The sequence below is a fragment of the Seriola dumerili genome, unplaced genomic scaffold (assembly GCF_002260705.1).
Source record: "Seriola dumerili isolate Sdu_G_001 unplaced genomic scaffold, Sdu_1.0 BDQW01000283.1, whole genome shotgun sequence".
Taxonomy (NCBI): domain Eukaryota; kingdom Metazoa; phylum Chordata; class Actinopteri; order Carangiformes; family Carangidae; genus Seriola; species Seriola dumerili.
In genome coordinates this window covers 747,954-772,073 of record NW_019174538.1, presented here as the reverse complement: position 1 = coordinate 772,073, position 24,120 = coordinate 747,954, and the positions used below count along the sequence as shown (strand labels likewise).

The 24,120-nt window shown below is 42.5% G+C and overlaps 1 protein-coding gene across 1 annotated transcript in view; it reads left to right on the top strand.

Moving 5' to 3' along the window:
* Positions 1-24,120, top strand: part of LOC111230711 (semaphorin-3ab-like) — an 80,502-nt gene that overhangs the window by 32,221 nt on the left and 24,161 nt on the right. Inside the window, exons 2-7 of the mRNA XM_022757534.1 lie at positions 13,319-13,473; positions 19,408-19,470; positions 20,679-20,798; positions 22,256-22,349; positions 23,286-23,405; positions 23,982-24,120. The exon at positions 23,982-24,120 is cut by the window's right edge and continues 7 nt beyond it. Of these exons, the coding sequence (XP_022613255.1) occupies positions 13,319-13,473; positions 19,408-19,470; positions 20,679-20,798; positions 22,256-22,349; positions 23,286-23,405; positions 23,982-24,120 (691 nt within the window). The remainder of the gene's footprint in view (positions 1-13,318; positions 13,474-19,407; positions 19,471-20,678; positions 20,799-22,255; positions 22,350-23,285; positions 23,406-23,981) is intronic.

Below are 24,120 nucleotides of genomic sequence, written 5' to 3'. Positions count from 1 at the left end.
AACATCACGTGTGTATGTAGCAGCACGAGCGACCCAGCCAGCGGTCCTTGAATTCTATTTGATGAATAATTCATACACGCTGAAGTCGAAGGTCAAGCTGTCCACGGTCTGGTCTGTCGGTGACCCACAGTCCACGACGTTTTGTGTGTGCTAATCACTATGTGCTGTGGTCATATTTGTGTGTGTGTGTGTGGTTGCATGTGTGTGTGTGTGTTGTGTGACACGATGTGGTGTTGGCATGTTGTGGTGTTTGTGAGTGCGCCTGTGTGTGCAGCTGTGTTGTTGTAAGGCGGCACATATGTTTGAATAAATGTGAGCATAGCTTGTGTGTATGTGAGGAATGTGTGAAATGATATTGTATACAATGTTTTCCATTTGCCATAGAACATTGAACCATCCCCATAGAACAATCCACACGGTTAATTTTCTGGTTTTATGAATGTTAAAATTATAAAACTTATAATTGATGATAATGAAGTGATATTCTAGCGTGGATCGGTTATTAATGTTGAATTACGTTCACCCGCTCATTTTGTACTTGTTCACTGCTAACATGGATCACTTTGAAAACCGTGTGTTCCACATGGTCTAAAAGGAATGTGTGTGCGTTAGGACTCTGTGTGCTCTCATAAAGTTTATGAGCGGGAGGAAATGGACGAACGCATGTTTTCTTGTTTGTACGCATCATGTTCTGTGTCTGCGCCCCTGTCTGAAACAGTCACACACACACGCTGAAAACGTGAATGTGGTGCAGCTGATTTCAGCAGAAGAGAACTTAGGACCTGCTGAGCGTGCATAATCAGAGGACACGTGTGTTATAGACCATGATTTTGTCTCCCTCCTTCGCTCATACGTGTCATGATCCTTCGACATGAGCGCCCGTCTGGTGTGCCTTATAGGCTTCATTCCCAGGGCTTCCCCAGGCCTTCGTGCATGGCTGTAATTGGCACCACTACATATTGGTTGCAACGTGATAAACCCCATTTCACCAGGAAATGTGCCCCGGTTTCCTCGCCTCACGCCATCACCACCACCCCCTCTCTGATGGCGCAGCCTACGCCAAAAGTCCCTCCCCTGGACACACTGCACCAGACAGCTAAAGTTTTCCCTGGAGGCTCAGCAAAGTAGGCTACGAACAGATGGCATAAAGAAACACACACACACCAGAAACAAAATACACACATGAGGTTAGCCTGACAAACACACTTAAAATGTACAGTCCTGCAGGCTGAGAGAGAAGTAATTGGACAGCATTAATGATAAGTGCAGCTTGTGTGTGTCTGGACTGTAGAAACAGGCAGAACTCACTGTAAAAACACCAGGAACAATAACACAAAGGGAAAAATTTTTTTTGGGGACCCTTTCCCCGGTGAGTGAGATAACGATTGAAGAGAACTTGATTCTTTCACCTGGCAAGGCTAACAGAGTTCCCTCTCGAAACCCTGACCTGTTTATAACCTGTGGAAATAAATCCAGCTCTGCCTGTTTAGCTAAATGGAAATTGAAAACGTCCCTACCTGCGTCCAGCGTGCGCACGGGTCAGAATCGTCATGTGGACCCCCCCCCCCCCCGATGCATTTCTGTGATGCCAGCCAGGGAAAAAGCAGTTTTGACGGTTCAGCGTATGTTTACACGTGAGTCACAGCCTTAGCTCAGAGCTGCTTCATGCCTGGAAGAACTCCATCATCACTGAAAAAAGAGACTTTAAAATTCCAACTAGCTGGAACCCAGACAGGACAAGAAAACTTTGCCCAACCATCGGCTGAACATTAAATTCCTGAAGTTTCAACTTGAATTCATATATTTACGAATTTCAATAAACAAGCACTTTAAGCAGACAAATAACAACTCAAAAAAAATAAACTTAACTTTTCTTTTTCTTTAAAAAAAAAAAAATAAGTTTATGGAATTTTTGAAAAATAAACATTTATGGATTGCATCCAAACCAACACACATTAACAAACAAAAATGGATTAAAATAAAAAGCGCCTCACGGCCACCACCCGGGAAACCCATTCCGAAGGCTGATTCTGGAACATACACTCTTGAACTGAAGACAAAACAACATCTCAGTCTCACAGACTCCATATCACATTCAAACAGGTGAATTCACACGGTGTCAGCATTCATATCTTAACACCATACAATGTCCATTAAAAAGGCTCCAGTATTCTGCTTAAATACATGCTTGGCCGATGTAACATACATGTCCACAAAGTCTACTAATACATATTTAAGTACGGGGATACTCCATAGTCAAATGCTTTTAGGTGAACAGTGTTAATTTTTCTTTGTAATGAGCCTTTTACAAACAATATTATTTGGCTTGTTTATGAGACCAGAAAAGTCGTTCCCTTCATCTGCAGTCACCTTCAGCTTTTCCACTTAAGACTGACACTTAAGGTTTAATTTCTCTAAGCTGAGCGGAGTTGCGCTGTATTTCTCTTAAAAGGTTTCTTAGCTAAGAGAGGATAAGAAGGTTTAAAAATTTTACAGCAATGAAAAAAAGATTTACACGCAGTAAAATTCTACTGTTTCATGAAACAGGGTTGTTCACTCCGCGGCCCTGCTCCTTTTTGTCCTTCAGTTGACTTTCCTGCATCTGAACCATTCTGGAGACTCACGTTAGCACCAAACTATTATATGTAACATTTACAATTAGCGTTGTAGAGAATCCGATTTGAAAGTCACTATTTTAAATCATATGATTAAGGTCTCTGCGCTGCATGTCAGTGGACGTAAATGAGGATAATATGCGACCAGAGAGACTCATCATTAATGTTATACTGCAGCCTTGTTTTGCCGTGTACGCCTTTACGTGAGAGAACGAACGGTTGCTCAACATTTTCCTCTTTTCCACGTTTGTGTTTTACAAGTTGTTTTATGAGGAAAAAAGTTGCGTTTAGCAGCCTAGTTTTTTTAGGTGTCTGGCTTGTAAATCTGGACAAGGGCTGTACCGAGAAAAACAATAAGCTAGATGTCTGAATTTGGAAAAACAACAGCTGCATCTTAGATCTGACGTCGAAGGTCGCATTCTACCTGCAACCGCGTTGCATGAGAGTCTCTGTGTTTGCAGGTGTTTGTTCGTAAGGATGTGAGGCACACAGACGGCGAGTTAGTGTGTGTTCGTGGTGTGTGTGTAGTGGTGCTGAGTGTGTTGGTGTGGGATGAGGAGAGAGAGAGAGAGGAGAGGTATGCTGGTGGCAATGCAGGAAATGTATCTTAGCTGTAATCAACGCAGCAACATTGTTGGCATCTAATAATCACATTGAACGGTCCATCCAGAAGCTCCCATGACCAGACAGCCTTTAATCTAAATGTATTCACCGTGGATAAAATACAACGAGCCACTAACAACAAGCACCACACGCTATAAATTACACAAACAGATTTACAGTAAGAACAGTATAAACAGACACGTGCATCGAGGGTACTAGAAGAGAATGTATGGCGAAGGGGTTTGACCTCCTGGATATGAAGCGAACTTCGATTCAGCTACATAGATATGTTTGTGTGTTTCTAGTGAATGTGTGGTGTGTGTGGTGTAGTTGTGTGTGTGTGTGTGTGTGGTGTGTGTGTGTGTGTGTGTTGTGTGTGATGCTGGTGTGTGTGTGTGTGTTGCTGGTGGTGTGTGGTGTGTGTAGTGTGTGTGGCGCGCGCGCATTCTGCATGTACGCACTAGGATTATGTCTTAGCGGTTCTGCTGTTCTTTTTATGGTCTTAAGTAACCGTTTCATGGGTCGTTTTGATCTTGTCCGCAGTGACAAGGAGTCAGAGCGAATGTGGCTTTGAGCGAAGTGCAGACGGCGTCAGGGACGCCTCGGTTGAACCGTCGGCTAGTGTCAGCGTAGTGATGCATGGATTGAATGAATGGCTGCACTGTGAGCAGGCTGTGTGGTGGTGTGTCGAGTGTTTGTGTGTGTGTGTGTGTGTGTGTGTGTAGAGACGGATCAGATCATGCTGCTGTCATAGTGCAGAGCAAGCAGGTTTTATGTGTCTGTGCTCTGTCGGATCTTTTCCTCTTTTAGCTTTTTATTCTTTGGCCTCCACGACTGAATAAGATCAATTAATTGTTATTGGTTTTCATGGTTAAAGTAACGGATGACACCCGACAAACTGTACGTTCCATGATTTTCATGTCGGCTGCTTCTCAGCCCCCGTGTCATCCATTTCAGTTTTGGAACGTACAGACTTGAAGGGTGTTATCTCACACAATGCCCACTTGCCAACAAAATGACATATGTTGTAATCAAACTGAAAATATCATTAATTTACAGCTGATTCATTTTTAACTTTCTGATTTTAAACATCATAAAATACACCGTGGTTACTGACCTCAGTCTTTTCTGTGCAGCATGTAGCTAAACAGGAAGTGGCTCTTTAATACTCCTGACAAGTTTTCACTGGCTTGTGTCAATCTGAAGAACAGGGGATATATATAGTATGATATGAAAATCTAAATCTGTATCGGTATGCGCAACATATTTAATAATTAATGTACTTTAATGTTCGATCAACTGGTTTGCTCATCAACGTTTTTGGTCACGCCACTAAAGCAATTTGAATTGAATTAAATACACTCACACTCTCAGGCTGCCTCTGTCTCCAACCATTAAAATTACATTTGTGTGTTTTCTCACTGAGAAGCTGTTTATCCTTTTTTCAGTTGTTGTTGTTGCTGTTGCTGGTGGTTACTCAAATAACCCCAGCTCCACGCTCCGGAGCTGCTGCTGCCTTTACCTACAGTTTAATACTGGTGCATTCATTTATAATCATAGGTATGTGGTGTGTCGTGAAACCACCTGGTTACTAAAAGTTAATCCAGACTTTCCAACCAATCAGAATCCAGAATTTTCAGAGGTCATCCCCTGAACAAGAGTGAGAAGCTGTAGTCTGACGTCTGTTGATTGTGAAGTAACTTTGTGACTAGTGTCAATGAAGACTTTGCTAGCTTTGCCAAGCGACAGTTTAGCATCGTGCTAACTAGCGTTCGGCACATTGTAAAAGTGACATCTGTATTATGGAGAACTGGCAGGAATATGAAAGTAGAAGTCATTATATAGCCTGTGTCGAACCCAGTAAAATTACAAACTGCAGGATCGTTTGAGGATGAAACAGTTTTGAAGAAATATTGCAGAGTGAAGTCACCATATATTCTTCTTCTGCACAGAATGTAATTACAGCCCGTCTTTAATCCTAAACCAGCTCCACGCAGTATAAACCGTCTGCTGATAGTCTTCTGATATGTTTCGCTTTATGTCTCCTCTGTGCTGCATGACGACTCGCTATTTTGGTATAAGATTGCCTCTTCTAGCTTTCAGTGCAGTCTGAAGGCATTTGGGAGCTCAGAGTTATTTTGAAAAAAATCAATTTTAATTCAGAGTTTGTAAAAAGGCTGCAGGGCTGGAGAACAGATTGCCTCTGGGTCGATGCAATCATCACAAACCGCCACAGAAACTTTTACTGACGATTTCACCAAGACTTCTCAAAGCTTCTATTCAGAAGTTATTGTAGAGCGTGAGCGGGATTGGTCGACCTTTTTGAGACTGTGTCGGCTTGATAACGACTGAAGATTTAATTTAGTGTTGGCAGGTGTGTGTGTGTTAGCATCCTGTTGAATGTTGGCAGGGACAGATAGACAGGCCGCGAGCCGCTGAGGACGCTTTATGTAGCCTGTATATCTGTAAATGTATGTAGCTGGTATGCATGAATCTGTGTGTGTGTGTGTGTGTGTGTGTGTTTGTGTGTGCGTGTGTGTGTGTGTGTGTGCGCCCTCCCATTAACTAAATGGCTTTCATGTCTTGGAAAAACACTCCATTATTCCAAACTGCCCTCTGTGTTTTAGCCAAAATGTTGACAAGAGGTGTGGGCCAAATCATTCATCTGTGTGTGTGTGTGTGTGCGTGTGTGTGTGTGCGTGTGTGTGTGTGTGTGTGTGTGCGTGACATGGTGAGTGTGGGAGTGGGGGGGGTAAGGAGGCAAGGCCAAGAGACACCCCTCAACACACCACACACACACACACCCTCACAAATTATGTCGGCATGGTTGCTGTTGCCAAGGCAACTGTCCCAAGAGTAAGGGTGGGGTGGGTGCAGCTGGTGTTTCACAACTGAGTCAGGGTGGTGTGTGTGTGTGTGTGTGTGTGTGTGTGTGTGTGTGTGTTGTGATGTTGGGGTGTTTGTGGTGTCGTGGTTGTGGTTGTGTTTGTTTTGAGAAACAAGAATGTTGGTTATCGGTTGTTCTTATTGGAGCAATGGTGTTCCATGTGGGTTCGTCGCTGAGTAAGAGCCATTCATCGTTGTGAGGTCAAGATAGGAAATGTTTGAGTGGCATAATTTTCCAAAGTGTGTGTGTGTGTGATGGTGTGTGAAGGACAAAGAAAGCCAAACAGAGTTGTAACCAAACACAAAGATTGTTGTTGGTGTGTGTGTGTGTGTGTGTGTGTGTGTGTGTGTGTGTGTGTGTGTGTGTGTGTTAAATCTTAAATCTTAATGCGTTTCAGTATTGAACTTGTTGATGACTCACTGATCGCACTCACTGTCTGTCTTTGGAAATATAATTCTCTGCTTGTGTATATATATGTGTGTGTGTGTGTGTGTGTGTGTGTGTGTGTGTGTGTTGATGAAGCCACTTTCAGTTCCCTCTGGCTGCCTTCCTCCTCCTCACTATAATGCTGATTTAACTCAGTCTAAAGTGAGGATGTGAGCTGGAGGATCTTGTGATGCTAACAGATGCTGAATGTCGCTGGTGTTTCCACTGCAGAGCTGGTTTCACAATCAATTAAGCTGAGCTTTTCACTTTGTATTGAATTAAGCAAGGTCATATCAGCTCTTGTGGCAAGCACTCAGTAATTCAGATGAAGTGGCGGGTGCTTGAGTAGGCAGAGCAAGGCATGAACTCCTCCAGGGTTAGATTCCCTGTGAAGAGGGAGGCTCTCAGAAACGTCTTGATTGTAGTTTGAACATAAGAAGTTGAGTACATGATATGAGATTCAAGTACTTTAAGCTGTCAAAACACTGTTAGATGACTAACATAAATGTTACTTAAATGGACATTGTTTTGTTCTCTCTACAAAATATTGAATGGTTTTGTGTTTTTGGTTTTTTAGTTTGGAGTGAGTAAAGAGTAGAAACCAAAAGCTGGTGCCAACATAAATATCAAATTCATTTAAATGGAAAACAGAAAACTGGAACTTCAGACAGACATTTCATACCAGAAAGAGCACAGGGTTATTAAAGTTCATCTCCGGACGTGTTTTAAACTCTGAAAAAATCCTCTGCTGTGATTCATATTTAGTTTAACATGGTTTTCATCTCCTCTCACTTCCTGATTGAGAAATCTGGATCAGGCCTTGAGCCCCGCCCACCACCTGCTGGCTCCAGGTGGACAGGTGAAAGAGCAGAGAGCATCTAGATGGTGAGAGGAGGAAACATCAGAGAGACTCAGCCACATGTTTGAGCCTCAGTCAGACCCAGACTCAGAGGAGGAGTCTGAGACCAGAACCAGAGACTAGCAGACGGATCAGAACCGTTAGCTAGTTAGCATCTTTTATTTGTTTATGTTGTTTGTTAGCTTGTAACTGACAGTGGCTGACACAGTGTTAGCAGTTGTGCTAATGCTAACTCTCCCTCTCTCTATACTGACAAGGTTTCAGGTGTATTTAGCCCCGCCCCCCGTCCCCACCAGCTGACAGGATTGGTTCCTGAGGTTTGTGAGGTATGAAACCCTGAATCTGTGTTTATGAGACTGTGATTGGTTCACTGCAGTTCAAGGTGGAAACACTCAGTCATGGTGTTGATGATTATTTCATCATCATGTGTCTGTGTTATATAAAAACATCATGTGGACGTTAACGAGGTGAAACACTGGGGTTTCATCAGAGGGTCTCTAACATTCTGCTGTTGCTGACATGTGGATGTGTTGACTCTGGCAGGCAGATGAATCCTAATATTTTAGTCACAGATGAAAACGAAAGTGAAGTTTTTACCAAAATCTTTCTTCTTGTAAACTGTCCAGTTGTCCACATCTGCGGGAAATGTTTGGGAGAAAACTCTGCATGAGTTGTTTGTACCTGAGGCCAAATAAATCGTAAACCTTGAAAAAAAAAAAAAAAAAACCAAACAGAAAAGTCACGATCCAGTTGAATTCATTGTGCTGCTGATGCACCCGCTGCGATTAATGAAACCAAGATCAGTGTGAAGCAAAAACAATTTCCCTCTCTGACCGTTTGCTGAATATTAACAAAGTACCCAGTGGGTGAGAAGCAGAGGTTTCCCACTGAGCTAATACAAGTTTCTACTGTCTGCCTTTAGTGAGCAGAACTTTACTCTCCTGCTGTGAGTGTTTCTCTGTCTCAGGTTACCTCTCCTTTTCCATTGAGTCACGTCTCCCTCACTCTTTTTCTCCCCTCATTTCCCTTCTGCTCATCCATCTCTGGTGCCTTCGCCTGACTGTCAGCGTGCTGTGGTTCCTCTCATTTCTGTCTCCAGCATCGGTCTTTCTTCCCTCTCCTCCTCCTCCTCCTCTTCCTCTTCTTCTTCTTCTTCTTCAACCTGATTTCACAGCATTTTTCGCGTCTCATTTTACTCTCCTCTCTCCGTCACTCTCTTCTCCCACAGTCGTTCTGTCTTCTCTGCTCTTTCCCTCGCCCGTCATCCACCCAATCATCATTTTTCACCCTGCCATCAGATCATTTTCCCTCTCTCTCTCTCTCTCTCTCTCTCTCCTTCTCATGTCAGCCCCCCCCCCCAGTCACCTATCCATCGTTTTTCACTCTGTTATTACACCACAATTTTCCCTCATGCTCTCGGCCACTCATCCTCCTTTCTCAGTTGGTTCCACTTCCTGCTCAATCCACCCATATGCCCATCATCACCCCCCCCCTCCCTTCTACCCTTATCGACCTTTCCTGCCCAATCCCCACCTGTCGTGTCCCATTCTGTTTCTTCCCGCTCACCCTCATCATCATCCATCAATATTTATTAATTTCTTTCATCAGGATTTCTTTCAACCCACCCCCCCTTCCCCCTTCCCCTCCTCACCTGTCTATCATCACGTCATGTTTTGACATTTTTCCCATTCTCATCTCGTAACTGTCTTCACCCATCAGACTGTTTTCATCTTGTTGTCACTTCGCTGTGTCATTTTTCTCATTTTATCTCCCTGCCGCTCCGCCTCCTCCTCCTCCTCTCTCTGTTTTAGACGTTGTTATTTTCCTCGGCCTCTCTCCTTGTTATGAGCGCAGTGAAAAATGCTGAATGTTGTGAAAACATGCAGCGATGCAATACTATGATTAAATTCAACAAATTCCTATTTTTTTTTTTTGTGTAATCAAAAGTAGTTTTGTAATATTTGCTCATGTTGTGATCACATAATTACAGTCCGACCAGGAACTGTAAGCAGGAGTCACGTGGGCTCACAGCATGGAGCCTGTTAATTGGGCAGAGTTGTGGGAACCTGTCAGCACGCCGTGTTAGATATGTCGAGACAGGTTGTTCAGGTTTCTGTAAATTAGTTTAACCAAGACATCTGAGGAGATGTCTGAAGCTCGGGGGCTCACTGTTCACCGGCATCTTAAGTTACTAGAGCGAGAAAATCTATATTTGTGCAATTGTGTGGAGCCGAAATGGCGTGAGCGAGCAGCACCTGCCGCTCCCGAGTGTCAGAGATGAAGAGACCCGGGAAACAGAAACTGTCACAGACTTCTGTGGACTCGGACCTGGCTCTAGGCGACGCCCCAACAGATCGTCTCGCTTCATCCAGCCACGTTCAGATAATTAGTTTATTTTTATTTATCATGAATTTCCCCTAGGGAATAAATAAAGTATGTATCTATCTATCTATTTATATGTGATTGGTTGGTCTGACCGTATAATAACTGGATACAGTGAGCAGAGCAGTTACTTCCCAGCATCCTTTGCTCACACTCAGAGAGAACCTGGTTTTAATTTTAGTTCATCCATGAGATTTGATTTCAAGATCTGATTTATTTGACATCTTACAAATTGTGTTTTTCCCTGTCACGTCAACACAGTAAGGAGTTTTCTTGGCGACAGATTCTTCGGGCCATTACAGCTTCATTAACTCTTCCATGTACTGCAGGTTTGAACAGTGTGCTGCTGTTGGGAACTGTCAGACATCAACATCCATCTCCAGAACTTGGTACTTGGATGTTTGCTGCAGTTTGAGTAGATAGAATAATAGATAGTCTGAATATAGAGTTATGTCAGAGGAGAACAGAAAGTTGCTTTTTCAGCAGGTCGGAGTTTTTATTTCCTACCTGAACAAACAAGCATTAATTTGAGCTAACTGCTGCAGATATACTCGGGGTGATTATGCCCCCCCCGTCTGTCGCTTTCCATCTCTTCATCTGTCTTTGCATTTTATATCCAGCCCGTCATCATTTCATCTCTTTCTCAGTGATCTCGTCTCATTTCTTTTTCAGTCGTGCGGATCGATCGCAGGCATCTCATCAGTGTCCCACTTCTCTTCACGTCTGTCAGGATCTCTTTGTTTTCCCGCTCTTCCTCAACACATTTCATTCATCTATAAATCTCCTCGTCTCTTCCTCATTCTTTGTGACGCATGTCCCTTTTTTTTCCCCTCCTTTCTATTAAACCCAAATGCCAACTGAGATGATGTACAGCATATAAAGAACAGATACAGCCGGGTGTTGAAGGTTTTCAGTCATTCATCACGTCTGCTGCAGTTTGGATGATTGCTGTGTGTTCTTCAGGGACGGCCGTCTGGGCGAAATTTAAAGAATAATGGGCAGCGACAGAGATGTGTCATCAAACAAATGGAAGGATAGATTTGTGCTTTTTGAGTTGTTTTGCAGTGTAAATGTGGTGGTGTGGTAATGTTCACTGGTTACAGATTTGCGAGTGAATTTATGAAATATGTTTTAAACTCAGTGTTCCTCGAACTGTCTGTAAATGTGTTTGTAGTTTTCAATATTAAATCAACTTGTAAATTCAAACATTGTTATATGAATTGGCTGGTTTGCAGTGACCGTTTTGTGACGCTGTCTGCTCACGTGGCTTCGACAGTTCAGTTTATGTTTTATGATTTACATCAGAAATGATCAGCGTGATGTTTGAAAAGGAAATGTGGATGAAGCTAACAGTTAGCTGCTCTGGGACTGAGCTAAACTCAACCAGTTATCAGCCTGTTAACTATCAAACACGGACGATGGACAAGATCATGAACTCATCAAATCGAATGAAACCTCCGACACAACAGGCAAAAAAAATCATGTTGCGATTATTTTGGCAGATATTTCGATTTTGATTGGAATTATAAGTTTTGCATTTTCATTTTCACTGAAACAAATATAAAAATGATGATGATGTGATCTCCATCATCCAATCATGTTCCTTTACGTCTGGAGAATATGATCTGTAGGTCGGGGCGTCTCTGTAGCAACACAACACTGATGGTGCTAACAATGCTAATGCTAACAATGCTCAACAATGTGACACATTTTACCTTCATCAAAAAAAACTCCTGTGATTGGGATATTGTACTTGGCCATATTGTGATTTCGTTTATATTTGTTTTATATCTGTTCACACACAAGTTTTTGGAGATGTTTGTGGTTTTTATTTTAGTGGTCAAGTCCTTGGTCTGAAAAAGTTTCAGAAACACTCTTCTAAAACAAACAGTCAGTGACAAATAAATCTTTCCAGAAGAAGTTCAACAGGTTTTGATGTTATCAGATCCCATTGAAATCTGATGGAGACAGATTCGTCAGCTGCTCTGTCTGAACAAACAAAAGAACATATTAGTCGGTTTTCTATCGCAGGTTTACATTGGTTTGACCTTGATCAAGAAATAGTGAATTTCTCAGAAGGATTTGAGTCAGCATGAACCGCTTTTAGTGTGATTCAGTTAAGTCGAGCTAGAAGTTTCACACCCTCGTGCTCCTGTGAGGAATATTAGATCATATTCTGCATGAAACACGTTCAGATCTGAGTGTCAGTTCAGATTCGGCTGCATGAAGAGACACGATGTGCGTTTGAGAGGTGCTCATCCATCACTGCAGAGGAAGAAGACTGCTCAGACCAAAACTACAAGTGCTTCACTTTAATAAGAGTTGGCTGAGTTTTTGTGCCACAGTGCAAAATGATAAATCATGCATCTCTTCTCTGAATCTCTCCCTGAGTGAAGCTGTGTTGTGTGTTAAAGCTTCACTGGGCAGCGATTTATGTAAATTAGTAGCTGTGTGGTTTATACGCTTTATACCAGGAAAGTTTCCTCGTCTGCCTCTTGTCCCTTTGGTATCATTTGGTGTAAAGCATTGTAGCATGGCCAGGTTGCTTATCATCAGCACACTGTGTGCAGTTCATGAACATTATGGGCCAGATTTTATGGGTTTTGACGTTGAAACAGTTTTTATAAGCTCTTTCTGCCTCTCACTGCTATTTGGAGCTGCCAATGTGTGAAGCTCTGCCTGCTGCTGCTTTAAAGCCTATATGTTATGTTTATGCTTTTAGCTTTGTGAGCCGGAGCCAAGTCCAATCCACTGAAGAAACACTTGGCAGTTAAAATACGAAAGTTAACACAAGACAGACGGACGTGCAGCTCATGTCCTCGGCGCAGCTATCGGCCCATCTCCCGCACCATAGTTTTCATAGTTTACACGGTGAATGAGTGTAATCATTTAAAAAACATTTCATCCACGCTGCTCGTTATCTGTGCTTTCAGAACCGCTCGTTATCAAACGATCTGTCTGGAGATGTAGTTCAGGTACACTGTGTCTGTGTTTAAGTGTGAGTGTCTGTGTTTGTTTATCCACAAAAGATACATTGCAGATTATTTAGTTTGACCTGAGTGTCCAGTGCGATAAGAGATGATAGATACCGCAGGTGTGGGAAAGTTTGTGTCTTTGTCCAATATGTCAGTTTATCTGACTGTTTGTTTGTTTGTCTGGTCATAAGATAATTTACTTCACTTCCGGCCTCAGACGCTGACCATTTATTAGATTATTAAATTATTATTATTAGATTATTAAATGAACAGATGGTCACAGATGGTATTCAGCGTTGATCCTTATACTCATGTCTGTGGTTAAAACAAAAAGCCCATTGGGAACATTAAACCTCTACATTTGCTCAGGGGCGTTGATTAGCTCAGTTGGTTGAGCTAATCACTGCAGACTGCAGTCTTGCTGCAGTCGGCCTCGGTTCGAGTCCCACATCGGACAAGCTCTTCGCTGCATGTCATTCCCCCTCTCTCTGCCTCCCCATTTCCTGTCTCTCTCTACTGCAAATTGCAAATGAAACTCAGTGCACGTGTCTTTCTTCCCCTCCTTTGTCAGAGCTGATCCAGAACGGCCGCCTGCTGACGCTGCCCCTAGTGGCGGGAGATCTGCACTCGCTGCTGCCCGACGAGGACGGGAGGCGTCTGTATGTGGCCATGAAAGACAACCTGCTATCTACGAGTCTGGACGACATAACACAGAACCCACGCAAGGTTAGACATGGAGGACACACACACACACACACTTACATACCATCTGATACAGACACAGACACTGATGCATGCATGGAGATGGCCATGAAATACACACAGGCCAATGACAGTAGATTCAGATATGTGATGTGACAGGGCTTTAATTGGACTAATTACCAGTGATATGAGGAAGAGGAAAGACACACCCCTTGACTAATATCCCCCCTGATCACCGTCACTATCTTTCTGTAATTCCTTACCCTCATTACAGAAACACATCCTACCTTCATCAACTCTCCTTTAATCAACACATGGACAGAAACACAGTGATTTAACTTGCTGCTTCTTCCACGGTCTTCACACCTTGTTCCCACAGAGCTGTCTTTGCTGCTAGCCTTGCAGATAAAGCAGTAGCATTGTTTTGGTTTGATCATCCTGTATTATTTATTTTATCCACTGATATTCAGAGAGATATGAAAAGCCTAACAAGCTTGTAAACAGACAAACAGATAGCGACGTGTTAGCCTCCAGTCAAACCACAAATTATTTTCTGCACATTACTCACATTCCTACTTCGACCACTGTCCGTGTTCACTGCCAAACAGAAGAAGTATTGGTGCTGGAGAGCCGCTGCTCTGTTAGAGAGGAGCGGCTGAAGTCTGGATCAGGTTATGAATAAAGGCAGGAGCAGATTACCTCCACACTTTTATATCATCAGGAAACACATCTACCTGTGTGCAGCCTGGAAATACAATACTATGTTTATATATCTTTCTGATTCAGCAGATCAATCATGTGGTTTTTATATCAACATTTTAAGGACCAGGAGTTTCACATGGCATCAATAATGTGAAGTTTAACGCTACGATGCTTTAAAGGATGCTTTGAGGCAGGAAGCAGACTGTCGGCTCTGGCCTTTCTCAATTCAGCTGGTCATGTTCCCGCCCACTTGTCACTCATCCTAATGAGGCCGGGCCGTGCAACGACCGTCTGCACTGGTGGTGCGACAAAACACGTCTGACATCCGTGTAAACAAAATGAAAACTCAGAAGAGCCTGAACCGAGATCTGCAGCAGGAAACAACAACGCTCAGATGCACAGGAATAACAAAGAAAAATGGAAATCCACAATCCAGTTTCCACAATATTAATTCATAATATATCCTGCTCAACTAAAATAATATCACTATAAATCACACTAAGTTTAACTTGATCTGAACCTACGGGCAACCAGTTCATCTGCAAAGTGCCTCGTTCTAGTGGCAGGAAAGTTCTCACTTTTATTTTGACGGTTTGATTCCATTCCTTCCTGTTCACCCTCTCATGATGTCAGTCACCTGCGGTCTTTATTTCACAAGGAAAAAAACGAACAATGGAAATTACACTAAGCCAAAAAACACTTCACACTTTGTTCCACTTGATGTTCCGTGTTCATGGGAAACGCCTCGTTTTCTCGTTTTGATTTAAAACAGAAAAACAGATTTATAGGCCCCTTACCAGCTTTTTCAATATTACAAGATCGGGTGTCTATTTTTTTTTTAATTCTGTGAATGCAATTCGCTTCCACAGAAATCAGTTTACACCAATCTGCTTTTTCAAAATGATAAGAAACACATTGACTGGCTTTTGGAGGTTTCTCTTTTTTCAGTATCCAGTGTGTCGCTGCAGCTTTAACTCGCAGCCAGACAGACACGATGACGGCTCGTCAGCCAGTCAGGGTGAGTTCAGGGTCAGAGGAAGGACAGCGACAGTGCTGCCTTTTCATAACTCTGTCCTGCCGGATCAAATCAATACCCTCATCAGTCAGACGTACACGCCAGCTATTAGAGCCAAACAGGTGAGAAACAGACAGACAGGCAGCAGTCAAGCCGGCCAGCCACCCACTCAGCCGGGCAGGCGGCCAACACAAGGAGAGATAGTCATAGTCAACTCATAACTCAGCTCTGTGCGGGCTGTAAAGTTATATATTTGTACTTACAGTATTTATAGTCTGTTTATACCGGTCCAGCGCTTTCCCCCCGTGGTGTTAAAACCGCTCTCGCTGCCACATTCTCCCCGTTCCTGTTTATTCTCTCTGACGTCCACAGCTTCTTATCGGAGCTGCTCGACACCAAGCGATGCCGACTTTTATCTGGACCCGAGCTCTGAGGGAAATTGTCGTGTTTATTATTTTATATTGATATTTATTTATTTATTTATTACTTTTCTCTTTTCTCCTCCATGAAAATGAATCGCCTTTTTGAGAGTCTGAACATTGAGCTTGAAAACTCATGAAACTGTGAAACGCAGGCCTGGTGAGAATTTACATGTTTTATGGGTCCTGCACACGGGTGTGGACAAATGTTGAATGTTGACATCACCCGCTTCAAACTCGGTCAGAATATGCTTAACACCTCGATGATGCCTCAATGTGAAAACTGTGACTTTCTGTTGAACGGCGTGGATATGGCGCCAAAAAACAGGAAGTTGCTTTAACTTCTTAATATACATTGTCCAATCTGCCCTAAACTTCACACGCTCGATGACAGTCCGACACTGAAGACATCTGCGTGCTGATATAGCGTCATACTCACAGCGCCACCTACTGGAAACAGGAAGTAACCCTTGAGTGACCATCATCATTTGATTTACGTGACATATTGACGGTCTGGTTCACGCTTGATACACAGGAACGTAATGCATGTTGGCGGTGTCAAGTCCCGCATAACGCTGCTCGCAGCTTTAATTCATTTCTTTGTCTCACACCTTCAGACCTAACACATAGTTTAGCTCCTGCAGTCCGTCACAGTTCAGTCACATTTTTTCTTTGATCGGGGCAAAAGCCGCCAAGACATTCCCTCTGAGTGAGTCTGCGTCTGGAAACCCACATCACACAGAGGGTCACCGAGGGCCTCAGAGTGTGTTTTTGTTGTGGGTTTGTTACTCAGTCATTGTTTCCATCCATTGTTTTACTCACTGGTGTTCACTGTCAAAGCACGTACAACTCTGTTTATTGGATTTTTAACAAATGGGCAGAATGCATGTTCGTGTAGTGTAGGGTTGGGTACTTTTATAAAAAGGTACTTCTTCCCTGGAGTATTACAGAGAGGCTTTGCATTTAGAAAAGAAAGAGAGAGGAAGTAAACCAATATCAGAGGAGGTTTAGGAGCTGATGAACTTCTACAAGCTGCATTACTGACAAAAAACAACTGAAGAAACGACAGACAGAAGAAAAAAGCGGAAATTCGTCCTTAATTTGAAGATTTTGAAAATGTTCTGGGAAAGGCTCCAACACCTTCAGGAACTTTGTGTTTGAGTTAAAGACTGAACAGAGAAATTTAACATTTTTAACAGATTTCTTTTGTCATTTGATTTATATCAGTCTCTTTCTGCATAAACCCACATGCTCCTTACGTGTTGTATAAACTGACGACCGGCATGCTCTTCACGGGGGGGGGGGGGGTTTCCATTAACAGAAGTCTTTACCTGGTGAGAATCCTCTATTGGTGGTCCACGCTCCTGTCAGTTGGTATTTAGAGATAAGGGGGGGAACGTGGTCCCTTATCTAATCTGATGGTCTCGGCTCTGCAGGAATGACTACATGAGGGAGCAATTACTGGGCGTCCAGAAATTGTTTCCTGAACACACCATCATTTGTTATTAATCACATTCAAAGAGCTGCTGGTGTCACAGTTTCTACACTGAAGAGCTGCAGCTTTTCCACGCACAGATCACGCGTCTTATTTCTCTCACCATTAACGATTAACAAGTTTTTATTCGGCTGTAATTTTGTCACCTTTCAGTTCAGAGTCGTGTGAACTGAAACAAAAGCAACACTCCTGCAATTTCCTCAGTAAACTTTTCAGTTTCTGTGGTATGTAGAGATAAGAGAGGACAATCACTTATCACATCGATTCAATCTCTGCTTCACCACCGAGGTCTCTGAGGGAATGACTGACTCAGGGAAATATTTAGATTAGTCATGTAGCTGCCATCTGACACTGAGCCTCACCTCTCTCTCTCTCTCTCTCTCTCTCTCTCTCTCTCTCTCTCTCTCTCGTTTTCTGTGCTTCTATTATTTCCTCCTCTACTGGCTTTTTATTAAACTCTAATTAAATTTACATCCACGCAATCAATTTGTTGCAATTTGTCATGATTAGTGCAACAAATGTGAGAATCGTAATTACATTAGTTCCAATAAGCTATTAGTCTCTTTCTGAGAAACTAGTCCACCGGTGAAGTCAACCGTTTTCTGATTAGATTCTGATTTTTACGGATCATTATCTCACCTGAACCCAGGATGAACTCATCCGTTTGAGGAACCAACCGTTCCTGAACCGACACAGGCCCAAAGCACAGAGGAGCAGATTCTGAAACAACCTGTGGATCTTACTCAGACGCAGTGATTCAGAGGGTTTAAAACATGTGGACCAACACGTGGCTCAGGGTGAAGTTCTGCCTCTAATCGGTCTCAGGCCTTCACTAAAGACTTGACTCTGTTAACCTCTTCATATCTGCCCCCGAGCCACAGCTGGAACAACATCTGATGGGTCTCGTTGCTCGTCTCTTTTTCCTGCACCGCAGAGGTTTGGAACGGTGTCATTAATCTAACTGTTGAACCCACATTCAATGTAAAAGAAAGAACATATAGACTGGAATGAACTGTGGGTTGGCTGATGTCAGCATAAAGACATGAGTCATGTATGGAGGCTTCTGTGTGGGCAAACTGTCTCTCCAAAACAAATCATCCCACGTTTCTGCTTCCAAGCTCGAGTGCTGCTCTTTAACATCATGTGGACAAAATATGATTCTTCTTAGTTCCTGTCTAGTCCAATAAAAACTTAATGTACAAGAAAATCTGACGTTAGAGAAGCAGGAACCTATGGGCTGGATCCACAAATATGGCGCGCTCTAGGATTAAATGGCATCCAAGCTCCAGACTAACTTCTTTCACCGCCGTCCCGAAGTGAATGTAAACCGTCCCAAAATCAAAATGTTGTTTCTTTACTTAGTGAATATCACACACACACAGAGAAAGAGATTCTTGCTTTGTAGTTAGATTAGATAATTAGATGTCTGCTGCATCCTTCAGAGGATGAAGGCCAAACCGAAATGAGACGGTCTGGTCTACGGAGGATTCTTGCTGTGCATAACCAGCTGTGCAAAGCATGGCTCCTGTCGCATAGCAACCTTGACAACACGTAACTTTTAAAAACTTTCTGTTTTGCTGAAAAAACAATACTAGCATGCAATGCATCTTGGGATATGATGGACCAGGAAAGATCCACCTGTTGGATCCTTCGTTGCCCATAATGCATCTGAAGGAGCGACTGAAATGTGACGGACCAGTCTCGCCGCTGTGGGTCTTGAAATGCAGCCTCTGCATCGGGACACAGTCGGCGCTCGGTTCAGTTCGTCATCTGCTAAACTACAGATTAAAATAAGGAAATGAAAAGTTAAATATATCCTTTCGTCTCGGGTCGGATCTCTGTCACATTCTGGACTCTTCACGGACGCTTCAGCACCACAGTCAAATGACATAATTCACTGCTGTAACAAAACTATTGGCACAGCTGGAACTCGTGTAATCACACAAACAACTATATACGTATATACAAAAGAAACAATGTTATAATTATGGTTTACATTAGGAGTGTGCTATTTCAACAAGTAAATCCTCTGATTTCTTTAGAAATCAAAGGGTGGATTGGTTATTCATGAAGCTGCTGCTCTGACAGCTTGGCTCGGCTTCTCCATTTGGTTTTTATTTTCTCTTTTCTGACACTAAACAAGAGGCATTAAAATCCCCCTCTCCTCCTCTTCCTTCCACATTAGTCACTTTTGTTGTTTATTTGTCGTAAAGCACCTGCCAGAGCCAAAAGCCTTTTTATCGGAAATTCGGGGTGAACAATGAAAAACAGTTTTATAATCTCTTTCTCTCCCTCTTTTTTCTCTTTATCTCGCTCGCTCTCTGCAGCTGTTCTGGCCGGCCAGTCCGGACCGGGTCCAGGAATGTCTCATGGCTGGGAAAGATCCAGAGGTGATTCAAGACATGCGCACGCACGCACACACACACACACACACACACACACACACACACCCAAACAGCAGATTACATAGGCAAAGCACTATGAACCGCAGTAAGTACTGTGTGAATGAATGGAGGTAATCGGTGGAAGGAAGTGTATTCACACAGATATTGATCAGTGGCTCATGGGTCAGGTCATATCAGCTTTCCTTTATACTACCACACTCCAGGAGCTCAGCAACAATAAAGCAAGACGGTCGCATGATAGATTACAATCTGGAGCGGAAGTAAAGCCGCATGAATCAGATTCGTTTTGGAACAATAAACAAATGGATGATGCTGGTGAGGAAATCAAGATTCAGGTCAGACAACAGAACGACACGTCGAGTTGGACAGGGAGGAAAAGAGGAACAGGTGATGCTCATTGGACAGACGCACGGAGACACCCGTCATGGTTTCAATTTTAGTGTAGGCGAGGAAAATTTATAAGTACAGCACATTATCACAAAGAGGTCATTCTGTGCGCTCGACAGAAAATAAAAGAAGAATAAAAATAGAGGTAAAAAACATAAGAAGAAGAAGAAGAAGAAAACTGTATAAAAACAGATTATAAAATAGATAATATGTCATTAAAGTGCAGAGTGATTAACTGAAGTGTAGCTGCAGAGTTTCTTGTCTCTGGCAGAAAGTTTAACTTTAACTTTGTTAATTTTAACTTTTAACGATGTTATTTTGATCAAATTCAACCTGATTCTTTATTATTACTTTTTTAATATTGTTACTTGGTGAATATAAAATAAACACTACCTTACATGTGATACAGAATACTAGACATCCATTAAATCTTTTTATTTTTGACAATTATTGCCTCTTTATTTAAACAATTTATTTATTTTATTTTAGAATTATTTATTTATTAACTCACAAAATAGAAACAGAAAAAACAAAATGAACGTTACATGATACTGATATTAAACCAATGTAACTCTGAAACAATATCAGCCCAAAGTTTGTTATAACTCAAATAATATTCAGTGTTCAGTGTTATTTATTCTGTAGTCTGACAGTGTTGATCCGTTCTCTCTGCGTTGCTGTGTTTGAGGGAATCCAGTCGTTCATAATTGTCTCCTTTGTGACCGCACGCAGTGAGAGAAAAATATTTGTATTCTTTGAAGGAACTGTGCGATTGTTTCTCACGTTGTGTTTCTGTCTCTGTCCAGCTGGAGTGCGCCAACTTCCTGCGAGTTCTGCAGCCGTTTAATCAGACTCACCTGTACGTGTGTGGCACCGGGGCCTTCAACCCCCGCTGCGCTTTCATAGCTACCGCCGTCTTCCAACGGGTACGACTGCAAACACACACACACACAAACACACAAGTAATGGTTTTCCTCAGCTGCTTCATGAGGTAAAAGTTCTCCCTCTGTCGCAGCGCTTGGAGGAGAATCACTGAACCAAAGTAACGTCGTTGTGTTTCTTTACGTTGACACACTCTGTCAGCGGAGAATAAACAAGCAGCAGAGTGAAAGGAAAAGTTAGATTTGCTGGTAAAGTGGAACCACACCCCCAAAGCCTGAACTAATCTATATCTAGAATATAATATATATAATCTATAGTTATGTGAGTACGTCACATGTGGTGATGTGTCAGATTTTTCATATTTCTTATATTGATTCATATTGTAATGTAAAATTGAAGAATATTTCTGATGCATAATGTTTTTCATCTCGTCTACTGCACCTTCAGCTGTAACACTAGTGCAGCAGGATTTCTCCAGACAGCTGCAGCTCTTTAGCTAACTAGCTTGCAAGCTAATGTCAAGCCTTTTCCAGACGTGTGATCATACAATCAGTGAAATAATGAAATAACAGTAAAAAGTTGACTGCAGATCACGCTGCTGCTCCTACCACCCACCGTCCTGTGTGTGTGTGTGTGTGTGTGTGTGTGTGTGTGTGTGTGTGTGTGTGTTCTGATTCGAAGCTGCAGCCCCCATCCACAGACCTGTGAGCAGCTAAAACATCATATGTGTGGTGTCTGCCCCTATGCCCATATATCCACCACAGTTCACCCTGTGCCATCTGTCTATATTATACACAATGTACCTTTTGTCATTGGGGGGGGGGGGGCACTGTCGATTTTTTATTTGACATTTTTATGTCAGATATAATGTGAATGTAAATCTGTGTCTCCTTCATACGACACAGTTAGATTTCTCATCATTTAGACACATGTGGGTTATCAGTCTGTCAGAAATAGGTTAATGACTCTAAGGCTCCTCAGTGTGTGTGTGTGTATATATGTGTGTGTGTGTGTGTGTGTGTGTGTGTGTGTGAGAGGTTTAACTCTGTGCCAGTTGCGTGAGTGTGGGATTTTATGTGTGTGCGGGTATGTGCATTCCTGCAATTGTGGTTTTTGAGGTTGCATGCCTTTCAGCACTGTGTGTGTGTGTGTGTGTGTGTGCGCACATGCGTGCGTGTGTGTGTGTGCGTGCGTGTGTGTGTGTTAATCCCATGAAAGGCCGTGTGAGATCAGACGTGGTGCTTAGAGGAGCTGGTGGTGCTGACTGGTTTAAGACTGGACTTCACACATTTTAAAATCCCTCCACTTAGCCTGATTACCTTGAATTAGTGACTCTGTGTGTGTGTGTGTGTGTGTGTGTGTGTGTGTGTGTGTGTGTGTGTGTGTGTGTGCGCGCCAGAATCAGCGGATGAATAAAAGAATTTAAATAATTAAAGCGTCACAGTTTGTCTTCCTCCTGATGTCCAGCTGATTCTCTCCTCTGTTCCTGTTCCTCCTCCAGTCCGAGCATCAGACTCTGTCCTACAGCCAGACAGAGTGTGGGAAGGGGAAATGTCCCTACGACCCGTTCCAGAAAACGGCCTCCACCGTTGTTGGTAAGTCGCCCTCCTGTCAGGTGACGTCATCACAGGAACAGCTACAACACGTCTGTGAGGTTTTATGTAGGTGTGGACGACCTCGTGCTGCAGTTTCTCCTGAGAAACAGCCGACGTGTAGGCAGAGAAGAATCATCTGAATGTGTGTAATCAGCCATTCAATCAAACAAACAACAAAACAAAATGTGGGTTTGTTGTTGCAGCAACTGCTGACTGTTAATATTCAGAAGATTGGATCTTTTTTTATCTCACAACATCATGGTGCGGCAGCTGAACATGATTCACATATTTATTATTTATCTTTACATTTATTTTGTAGTATGGCTGCTTTGGGAAGATTTATAAATAAACATAAATTCATATGATATTTCATAGGAAATTTCTAAATGAGTTTGAGGCAGAGAGTTTGTCTGTGGCCGTGACTCATATGAAAAGTTACTATCAGGTATTTTAGCATGAACCTGTTCTTTGTCCTCCTTTATTTATTTATCATCTATTTTTATTATTATACATGGACATATTAGTATAAGTGTAGCATGAGTGGAAGTAACATATATAACACTATATATTATACCTACACTGCTGTATTATAGTAGTACACACATATACAGCACAACACACTGTTGCAGTTACATTATTAGATTTTTGTTTTACACAAATATTTGCACAATTCTCTTTAATAATGCTGTTTAATAATATTCCATATAGCTTTTTAATCCTCCTAATTTTATCTCTATTTATTTCATTCAGATAATTCTGTATTGTTTCTCTTACCTCTCTATCTGATCTCTGCGCTGCTGTAATGTGGGAACATCCCCCAGGGACCAATAAGGTCTAATCTTATGAACCGCTGTGAGAACATGTTGAATTACAGTTCAGATTGTTGAAAACACTGTTTTCACCGAAAATACTTCAACCTGTTGTTCCTCTGTGAAGATGGAGAGCTGTATGCTGGGATCACCTCAGACTTCATGAGCAGAGACTCCGCCTTCTTCCGTAGTCTCGGCAGACGTCACGTCATCCGCACCGAGCAGTACGACTCCACCTGGCTGCAGGGTGAGTGCAAACAAAAGAGATGGCTGGTGTTAAGTCCGTGTAGAAATCAGTATATATTGGTATTTCAATTTAATAATTTTCATCCAGAAAAACAGAATAAAACGACCGTATTATTATTCTACCCAGTATTTGTTTTGATTGCCTTGTTTATCACGTGTTTATGATCAGCCATCTTGACTGATCTGTGAGTCATGGGGGTGTTGGAACTAAAACATGTGGCACAGTGCTAACAGCTAACATGCTAACAGTTCACTTTGGAAGTAAAAAATCAATCAGATCAATTATCCAGTAACAACCATGTTTCTCTTTACGTCTTGTTTTGTAAACTGAATATTCTGAACTGAATATCTTTTGCTCCCACACGCCCGGCTGGTGTTTTATCAGAGCCGTGTGTTGTCGTCTGCGACTGATAACAACCAGATACATGTTGATTCTCTCTGCTGTTCTGCCTCTATCGTCCCTTCGCTCTATCTCTATTTCTACATGTGTGTTACGTGCCTGTCAGCAGTGGGGCTGCGTTACAGCTGATTTATAATTTACCCATCTTTGTGTGTGTGTGCATCTCTCTTTCTGCAGATGCCCAGTTTGTGCGGGTAGCGCCGCTGTCTGAAACTGATAATCCAGAGGATGATAAGGTCTACGTGTTCTTCACTGAGCGCGCTCAGGAGGCAGAAGGGGCTGCTGGGAAGGTGCTCTACTCCAGGGTGGCACGTGT